This window comes from Lepisosteus oculatus, chromosome 2 (assembly GCF_040954835.1).
Source record: "Lepisosteus oculatus isolate fLepOcu1 chromosome 2, fLepOcu1.hap2, whole genome shotgun sequence".
In the NCBI taxonomy this organism is placed as follows: Eukaryota; Metazoa; Chordata; class Actinopteri; order Semionotiformes; family Lepisosteidae; genus Lepisosteus; species Lepisosteus oculatus.
The window spans coordinates 31,852,043-31,862,453 of record NC_090697.1 but is presented as its reverse complement, the minus strand read 5'-3'; the positions used below and the strand labels follow the sequence as shown (position 1 = coordinate 31,862,453).

Sequence of the window (10,411 nt, the reverse complement as noted above, 5' to 3'; positions counted from 1 at the left end):
TCAATGCATTCAAGGATTTGGAATACTTCAAAGTTTAAAATGGTTCAATTATTTTAGCCTGTCAGTGCAGGACACTCCTTTAAGCACTTGAAGTAAAGAATTACTTGGAAAAAAAAAACATTTAGGTATTATTATTATTGAATCATACCGTTCTAATAAAGAATAGCTCAGACCAAACCAGTGTGCTACGCTACAGTAACTGTGCAATCATCTACATCCAGAATTCGTTTTGTGATAAACCTTCATTTAAACATAATGCTGCACATTTCTTCAATACAAACAACTACTGTATATTGGATACAGTACACTATAGAGTGTATTACTAGCGAGTCTTTAAACTATAATTAATTATGTCTATTTTAATGATTGATGTAAACAGAAATCCCTATGGTTCTTGTGGAACAGCTCTGTCAGTCTGTTGCTACTACTGTCATGTTGAGTTTTGTAATAGCGTTTATCCTAGTTATAGGAATTCAGTGTTAAGACTGAATTCACTATGTACTGTCCACAAAGGTAATCTGATGGATGCACCTTTTCAACTGTGCAAAATGATTTTTTACTTTCGTCACACGTTGAAAAATAAAATACGTGTTGCCAAAACATTTCAAATAAACCTACTAAAGAAGTTTTTCTTCAACATACCAAACATTGCATGGAAAATGAGAATTTCTTATTATCTTAATAAAAAGGAATGAACAAGTGCATTTAAACCAATGTTTGTTTAATGTTTAACTGCATTACATAATGATTTGAATGCTGAAGTGTTGTAATATGAACAACAAAGCCCATTCTAAAAAATACATGTCCATTTCTGTTTGGTTTGACAGTACAGTTTAATGTTAGAACAGTTGGATTTAGATGTCACACAATGGGAAGGCATGTTAACCACCCAGTCACATTATCTTGACATTGCCCTTTTCTAAATCTGTATCCACCTCCTCATTACCAGCACAGGCCATGTTTCAAAACATGGCTGCTTTGTAGTTGTCATTCTGTATTGTGTTACTACATTGTATGCAAGAACAAGGCATACGATTCAAGAAGACAGCATGGATTAATAGCTGAAGACCTCTTCATTTATTTTTTCCTTTATCTTTCAAAATAAAGAAATGTTTAAGTGCATTGCTCTGTGGCACTAGTACTGCCAAGTATTTGTGCTTGTCAGTCTTATTGCTTTGGATAGTATAGATGCATATAAAAGCGAATCACTTCAAACATATTTGGGGAGGAGGGAATACTATTCAAGGCTTTATGACAAATTCAGATACAAATTATCACAGCAAGTTTAGGTTCTTTTGCCACCCAAAAATTGCCTGTTATTGGCTATTGGCTGCCATGCTAATTTTAAGTCGGTAAACAAATATTCAACTCAATTGCAGTTCTGCACTAGATGCTACAGTATATATTGAGAAGCATACAAAACATAAATCATATGGGTTCCAATATTCACTTGTTGCATGTCTCTCAGTATATACTGTGTAGCAGAGCATAATGGCCCAGTGCTCTTGCCTAAGGCCTGTAATGTTGAAGTCATGTTTTGGCTCTGTTTGGACCACCAGCTTTGGTACACAGTTTAATTTGTACTCAATACTTCATTTGTGTTTTTGAATTTGTAAAGAAGGACAGTTCCAGTTTTCAGAAGGGTGTACCGTCATTGGCTTTACGAAGTGCCACTTCAGACGACAAAGATAACTGTTTTTCCGAATCAGTTTCAAAAGCTTATTGCACTATGTTCTTAGGCCAATGGGACATTTCCAAATACAGGGATATCCATAGTTAAGGTACTGTGCATCAAACCACTGCCTGTTGTGCTGTTTGACTGTTTCTCTCGCAGTGCAGCAACAACTGAAGGGACACACATCAGGTCAAAAAGAGAACTTTCCAGACTAAATGGGTGTGGCAGATTTTTGGAAGGGTTATAATTTCCTAAATGTCCAACTTGTCTCTGATACTCTCCGATACAGACATGAATGGCATCCTTCTCAGGGAAACTGCATGAATGTTGAATAACACTAGTGAAGACCTGTGTGGCAGGCCAGCAGAATGAGAGTAGTAATTTCAGCTGAGCTGCCACTAGAGGTCATTAGGGCCTCTATTGTTTGTATATACTATAGATTCACATGTGGTCCATAATGAATTGATTAATCCAGTGGTTCTCAAATGTTTTGGACCAAGTGCCACCTACAAGCCACCTTCTCATAGGAACCGCAGAAACTCTCAATAACCAACATGAGCGTGCACGCGCACACACACGTATAATAAAAATAGCAGTGAGCACTTAGTTAATCAGGGTCATAGCCGTTTTCCAAACGCTTGCAAACACTAGCAGTGCTGTCTGTGTCGGGTTCAGCAGCAGAGCTGGTGTCGGTGGCTGATAGGGTTACCATACATCAGGATTTTCCCGGCCACATCCTCTATTTGCTCTCTTTTAGGTCACTCCAAAGAAGGGCTATTCTGCTAAACTATATTATTATAATTAAAAACATTGGCTGCATGTTTTCTTGGAAAATGGAGCACAAGCTACCTAAACATTTCAAACATTCCTTTTTAAAAACATGTTCCTGTAAGGATGACTTAAAAGGAAAAGACCCTCCTGAAGACCTTTTAATTGCAAGTTCAGATGTCGTTAAAGGTGCATCACTGATGGCAGAACGGTGCCTTCTGACAAGAATAACCTTAAGTCCTCAAAGAAATACTGCCACTATTTGTTTTGCTCCAAAGCCCTCAGTATGCAAGTATTCTGCAGATGCAGGAATCCAACTTAACAGTTTCCACAGTTTTAATTATCAGTTTTAAAATGTACTTTAAGGGAACAATTAACTATCAGACCGTCCTATAAATTAGCCAGTGCCACACTTGCCACCTGTTGGTATAATATTAATATTGTTATTAATAATTAATAAAGGAAGACTCCATGTGCAGTTGTATTAGTTAATATTTGACAACTGTTTGTGAAAGAAAAGAAACCCCAAAATGCAGTGAAGGTAATGGTACATGCACATTAAAGAAAAGTGATTTGATAACTTGTCACACTATGCCACCTGGAAATCAGCACAGGTGATTGAAAATTCAAAGAGAGCAGGAAAAAGTAAACTATAACTTATAGTCACTTATAAAAAAAAAGCTTTTAGTTTTCACCTTTTTAGACATTTCTTAGGAGGTTGACAGTAGAAAAAATAGGCAAGAGTTGTGTGCATCGTAGAAGCAGCAGCCAGAAAATAAAATACAGTACTTGGCATCTGTGACATGGGTGATTAGTAGGGGGAACCAAATATGTTTGGTGTTATCGTAAAAACGTCAACATAATCACAATAAATTGCAAAAATAAAGTATGTTATACATTCAACCAGCTCATTAAAGAAGGACAGTTTTAAGGTCAGCACCTCATTCCCTTTTAACTTCAGTTCAGACTCCTCAGTTTTCACCAGCCTGAATCTCCTACTTCCAAATCATCACATTCTTCCAGACGAGTGCTCAGACTCTAGTCTGTGGCTGGAGATGTACGATGTGCTTCTTGTATGATGCTTTGAGCACATTAAGTGCCCTACTGTTGGTAACCAATGCGTTCCAGGAAGATTATTCTTGAATGAATACAATATGCATGGTACATAATATTGAAATGCCATATGAATTATTGTTCTTACACTTTTTCTTTTTTGTTCTACATTTATGAAATAATTAAAACAATGAAAATCACTTGCAAAATGATAATCCACACACCCACTTCCAAAAAAATCCACAAATTACCATGGAACTATAAACAAAATCATAAAAGTAATAACACAAATCAAAGTTTCCCCATTTGCCAATTTTGTTTTGCTTACAGTGCTGTCGTGTTTTTTGTTTTCAATGCAGTTGAAAAAATCTAAAGAGATACAAGTATGAAATAATTGAATGCCTATATGTATGGCATGCCTTTTTTATTTAAAATTAAACCATATGACTTCAGAACTTTACCCAATTAACAACACTAAAACAGTTAAATGGTACAACAAAAGTAAATCAGATATCAATGATCATTGAAGAGCATGCCACAATGTGCTCCATGACATACTCTTAATTAGGCTCTTCCCCATAAAAAAACATTATTATTAAACAGGTTTGTTTTTCTAAAACAACAGCATGACCTCTGGTTCTCATTCTGCTTGAATTGACCTCTAAGATTTGACCTAACATTTCACAATTGTATTGCTCTGGAAAGAATACAAAGTGTTTATACTACTAAAAGCTATCTATAAATATTTTCTTTATATGATCCTTTTAGGAAAATATTTAAATATTTGTAATAATTAAAAAGAAAGTAGCAGTACGTTTGCAGTGTTACATCTTCTATTCAGGGAAAAGCAATAATGAAAGAGGAACATGTAACATTAAATAAATCTAACAATTTGATTATTAGAGATACACTGATTATATGGGTTTTCATTCTTGCTTCCAAGAATGTTTTTGTGGCACAGAATTAACCCAGACACCTTACCTACCAAACTGTGCTAGGAGTTCAATTTTACAAAATCTTTGGAATAACAATTTGAAAAATAACCCAGTAACTAGAATAATTTTAAAAAACTATAAAAAGAAAACAATAGATTTTGTCTTGCGCGCTATATATAAACAACTTTACTATTCTGATACATTTTATATCATATAAACAAATCAAGTTACACATTCTTAACCTTTCTTATATATTGACAGGATCTTTCAAATCATATACAGTAAACAAATGATTCTTTTCTATAGAAAACCAATTGATAGGATCATAGTTTTTATTGTTTTAGAATGATACCATTTATTCTAGCAAAAATAAAATATATACAGCTTACCATGCATGTCATTGACATCAAGGGGAAATTCTGATGTGCTGAATTGAAAAAGTAAAAGCAGAAAAGCTTTTTTTATGTAATCTTTTTTTCTCATACGCTTATCCTTTCATGAGGCACCTGGAACAGCGTTACGTACTTGAAGACAAAAAGCAGGTTGATACCTTCCAGAACAATTACTACATTTCTTCATAGAAAAGCAAATAAGCTTGAGAACCGAGGACTCTTGATTCAGGAACCACCTGTACATGTGTGTCACTGACGTAAACCCACTGTCCAGGAGGTGCTGCAGCAGCTTCCTTCTGGCCTGCAGAATCACAGAAAGGACAACCGTCAACCACTTTCCTGCTTGGTTAACACAAACAAATATGACCTAGCATTGAGATATCTGGCTGCTTTGATATTGATTAAAAAAGCTGAAACTCTTCACCAAAAACAACATATTATATCTGAGTCGATGCCCAAGGGTCAAAAAATGTGTCTTAAACCCGAACTGGGAGATGGGCACTACTTCAAATTCAGTGGGCTTAAATACAGCCACTTATTTTATTTGACCAGTGATGCTTGCTGCTCTGTACTGGAGGAAGAGAAAACGGCAAAGACAAATGAGAAATGGAAAACTACTCCCCAAAATGGGCTCGGCTGAACTACAGATTTTTGTTACACAGGTAAACACTGATTATCCATTCCTGGCATTTGGTGGAAAGATCTGCAGATTTCCAGGAGACATAGAATTCCTGCCCTCCCAGTTTTCATCATCATAAACTCCTTCTAGAAACCTCCCCATTCCTAATTCCACTTCGAAGAAATAACATGATTCACATTATAACACATACATTTAAGAAAAGTCAAACTTAAAATTAATTTAAAAAGTTAATCAAAACAATGAGACAATATGGGGAAAAACAGAAAACCTGTACTTTTTGTATTATTTTCATGGCTAAACTTATGTGAACATTGTAAAAAGAGATACCTTTACGTTTTGCATGTACAATGATACATTCCATGTTTACACAATAATATAAAATGTAAAAATAATCTTGAGGTAATTTTAAGGTGAAAGCTAACACTGCTGGTGTGAAGGCATGCAGATCCAACATTTCAATATTTCATTCAATTACAACAAAGTAATATTCAACAAGACCTGAGGGACGAGTATGTCACTTGGCACAGGGCAGTTCTTCAAAATGAGCAAAACAACCAAAATTTGCAGATGTTTAGAAGTAACTTTTGTGAGCCGTACAAAATAACAAAAAGAAGAATGTCTTTTTTCCCCAGAATGAAGTCCTTACCCGCAACATTCCTCCTCTGCTCCAGTTTCCTATGGGGCCCTCTGATCTTCACGTAAGCGGAGTAATGACCCCCCCGCATTGAGCCGCTGTGCTCTACGATTCCATACAGGCCGTACAGCACTCTCTCCCCCTGCACAATGTTCTGCAGGGACACAAGCACAAACCATCACAGGGCGAAGCACATCTCAAACATGCTCGCAGTGCTGGAAAGAAATCTACTCAAATCTAAAATCTAAAATCCATACCTTGCAAGAAGCTGAACAGAACGGAGCTAAATCCAGGACCAAGGGAAAGTCCACATGACGATTCACTTTGCGCAGACTCATACCAGCCTAAATCACAAACAAGAACGTGAAAAGAAAGTCATTTAAACAACTAAATAAAAACGACAATGAAAAATGGGCCTCTTTGTCATCTTTGTACATTTAAAAGTACTTGTAGGTTTCTAAGCTAAGGCTCACAGTATATGTACATGTACAGGGAGTGGTTTTATGTGATAGTAACTCTCATTTTCCATAGTTTTACTTTTGGAGCTCATAAAGAGTTCCAGTATACCTCACACCTAAACTATCACCATGCGAACAATTAGTATGTTCTCTTTTGATGTTCATGAGGCCATACTTTCATCCTCTAAGTGCATTTGGGAAATATTTGCTCTTTTCTTTTTTTTTATCATATTTGAATGCTTACCTGATGAAACCGTTTGAGATGAAGAGTGACAACAGGAGGTAAAGATGAGATGAGCATTTGTTTACGAGCGCTGGTATAAACCTTTTCCACTTTTTTTTCTATGGTGAAAAAAAGATTAAAAAATGTGAGATGTTACAATTTAATGAGAATCTTTTAGATGGGACAAACTTTAAAACAGATAACTTTATTGCATACTGTAGATTCAGTACAACATGTCACCTAAAGCAACTTCACAGTAACCAAATATTGCTTTGGCCATTAATAAGTGTGCTGTAAATTCTTTTAAAATTCTCTTATAAAGAAGTTTAGATTTAAAAACAATGACTTTGTATATTTTAAAGAGGTCCTAAAGAAAGGGACACAACCTAAAATATCAGTGATACAATGCTGATACATTCTAATACACGTGTTTCACTTTATTCTTGATTTAAATCTCTCACTTTTCTATTTTTTGTAACTGATTAAAATGTCAAAATCACCAGCAAAAAAAAACCCATAAAAAATAACATACTTACTAAGCAACCTCAACTCACCTGATGTAATGGTCTTTTTCAGATGTTTTTGTCTTTTTTCAGTACAGTTCTCACACAGCAATTTGTTGTTACCCATCAGTAATTCCACTGAAGTAAACTGATACAGACATGACTGTACAGAGCATTCTTTGGAACAAGGCACATAGCTATGTGACAAGGATTGGAAAGCTATTTGTGGATTCTGGGATATCAAGGGTTTCTCCTTTGATGCATCTTTGTTATTTGACATGATGTCTGTTTGTTCTTCCTGACTATGAGTATGGATCACGGATTCATGCACGTTATGGCAAAGGCCAAGTCTGGACATTGCACTTGCGAGATGGTCAATGTGATTGCCATCCTTTTGTTTGCTGTGAAACAAGTCACTCTTTAACTGGGTCTGATTGGAGCCGCCAGCATTGAAACAGTCAGCGCTGCTGCTGTTTAAAGTGTGCTTTGAAGTGCTTTCACTTTCTGAGGCCTCACTGTCTGCATCATTGCTGCTATCCAAGTGACTCCCATCTTTCTCACTTGCCTCAGATTGACTTCCATTAGCCACTTTTGAACTACCAGTGTCCTTGTAATTATTCTTGGGTTCTCCAGCCAAGTCCTCCTCTGAACGGGTCTGGGAATAATCATTATTTCTCTCTTCAGAACCAAAGGAAGATTTCCTTTCATGCTTCTTCAAGTTGCTCTGCTGAATCTAGATAATATAAATAATAACAACAACAAAAATAGCATCAGTGAATTAATATCTGCCAAATGAAAAACATGAAACTGTGCAATTATGAAACTGAAATGTGTTTTTCTTACCTTGTCCTTCGCTGTACTGTGTTTCTTGCTATTTTTGGGCAAATGAGCCAGTGTGACCGTAGCTGTGTTGTCACCAGACAAAATGAACTGATCCTGCTCTCTCTCCTGTAGCTTGTTGGTTTTGCTCCCTCTTCCTGGATTGGCAGGTTTAGAAACCTTAAAAAGAGACATAAACAAAAGCTAAAGGTAGGCCTTTTGAAAAGCATACAAAACAAACATTTTGTACATTCAGCAAAACATTTGATAAAATGTCTTATGAGGTGCTAGAGAGATAAGTGCTATTACAGCAAATCTACAGTGTAAAGCTGCAATGTCCTACCTTACCCTATAAAAAAACAAACTGCAGGAAATTAATAACAAATTAATTTGGACCCATGGGAAAAGGAGACAAGAAGACAAGAGGGATAACTGGCAAGATACAGTCCACAGTCTGTGAAAGCTAATCGATAATTAGATGTCAGCGGTCGAAATTCTACATTATCTGTTCATAACTGCATGGATTAAAAAAAAGATAAAAGATAAATGAAATTGTAATTACAAAAGTATTTACAATGAACTAGGCCTACTAAAATTCTAATCCAATTTCACATTAGACCTCATTCAGCTCAAAAGGGCTATCTAGCTTTTCACACTACAAGGGTTAATTCTGGTGGAAATTGCAGAGTCTGAAATCAGCCAACAATTCATGATGGTGTAGTCAATAGTCATAAGCAGAGCTAGGATTTGTCACGGTAAATTTGGATTTAAATCACTGAGCAGTCACAGTAAATTTGCTCGAAATCACTGAAACACAGAGCCAGTGAGAATTAAGTCGCAAAGAGGAAAAATTGAATAAAACATACTGCTGTGCCTGGTGCACACAGGTTCAACAATTTAAGGTTGAAAGAAGCAGCCTGATAGCACCATTCAATTCGCCATGCAACTGCAAAATCTCTATCAAACCTTCATGTGCCACACTAAGCAGTGAGCAAACACATAAGCGGAGACAGTGCACACACACAAATATAACTTTGCTCTTTCCTGACCATTAAAAATAAAACACAGTTTAAAATAATGTCCCTGTGCTCACTTCCTCACTATTTTTTAATGTGGTGGTCTAAAAAGTTCATTTTCTCTTTCACTATTTTATTACAATATGCTGCACAATTAGGGGATTTGTGTCTTAATGGAATGCTGTTTTTCACTGAGGATATTCTACACATTCTGTTTTTGCAATTTTTATTTTCAGTTTTGTTCATTTCATCAGTGTCATTGCCAAGGGTTGCAACTGTAAAAGTAAGGTGACCAGTGAAGTAATTGTTATATTAAAAGCAAAGATTCTCTCATAATCCACAAACATCTCACATATTAGTAACAATAACAGCATTTGCAACAGATAACGCCATACTAGCCTTAATCATAAGTAATATTATAATCAGAATATTATGTCTTACCCTTTCTTCAATTATTGGTAGAGAAATATCAATGAATGCTTCCTTCACAGTCGAGATCTAGAAAATAGACAGAATTTCTAAAATATATTTCTAAAATATTCTGTTGCAGGTAGTAACTGCAATTTTTACTACTATTGTTTACAGTAATAATAACACCACCTCGGTATGAAAGCTAACTTTGTTGCTAAGTTTTAGTCAAGTGCTTTCTCAATCATTACATTCTTACTGTGTAAATCTGAAGATGCTAAAAGTCAGTTGTGATAATGTGGTGTGATTAAGAGACAAATTCAGTGACAGTTTTTTAAAATAAAAAAGCTTTACCTGGTTCTTTCTTTTTCAGCTTACACTGCAGGACATTTCTAATAATATGGCATCTACAAAAAGTGTGCAGCACAACCTATCTTTGGGTCTCCCTCAGCTGAGAGTTGATTAATGCTGAAGCAGAAGAGTACCAACCACATTTTGAACTTCCTGTAATTTTGACTACTTGATGTGATAAGTCTATGTCATTTGCAGGTTATGGGAACAGCAGGGTATTTTGTGGCTGCAGAGAAATCCCCATAGACCTAGTGTGGTGTAAATTATAGGCAAGACCTTGAATTCACAGGAAAGATCATACAAACGCCTGTGAATTCACATGAAAATGCATATTCATATTTAATATAGACAAAGACTAACAAATGAAATTAATAAAAATGCTCTCTAGTACAGTGTCCAAGGGTGAACCAAATAATCAGAGATACCTACATGTTCACATTCCTCACACATGATTGTATTAGTGAGTTCACCAACAAAGATCCGATCAACAAAGTTCATCTTCACTCCTTCTTTTCCATAGGCTGTGAAAATATAAA

At 35.8% G+C, this 10,411-nt stretch overlaps 1 protein-coding gene across 1 annotated transcript in view; it reads right to left on the bottom strand.

The window, feature by feature from the left end:
- Window positions 1–700: 700 nt before the first annotated feature.
- Window positions 701–10,411, bottom strand: part of usp45 (ubiquitin specific peptidase 45) — a 49,477-nt gene continuing 39,766 nt past the window's right edge. The window contains exons 11-18 of the mRNA XM_006626314.3: window positions 10,305–10,396; window positions 9,558–9,614; window positions 8,125–8,280; window positions 7,333–8,014; window positions 6,800–6,897; window positions 6,355–6,441; window positions 6,110–6,251; window positions 701–5,124 (exon numbers count right to left, since the gene is read on the bottom strand). Coding sequence (XP_006626377.1) covers window positions 4,997–5,124; window positions 6,110–6,251; window positions 6,355–6,441; window positions 6,800–6,897; window positions 7,333–8,014; window positions 8,125–8,280; window positions 9,558–9,614; window positions 10,305–10,396 — 1,442 coding nt within the window. The 3' untranslated portion in view covers window positions 701–4,996. The remainder of the gene's footprint in view (window positions 5,125–6,109; window positions 6,252–6,354; window positions 6,442–6,799; window positions 6,898–7,332; window positions 8,015–8,124; window positions 8,281–9,557; window positions 9,615–10,304; window positions 10,397–10,411) is intronic.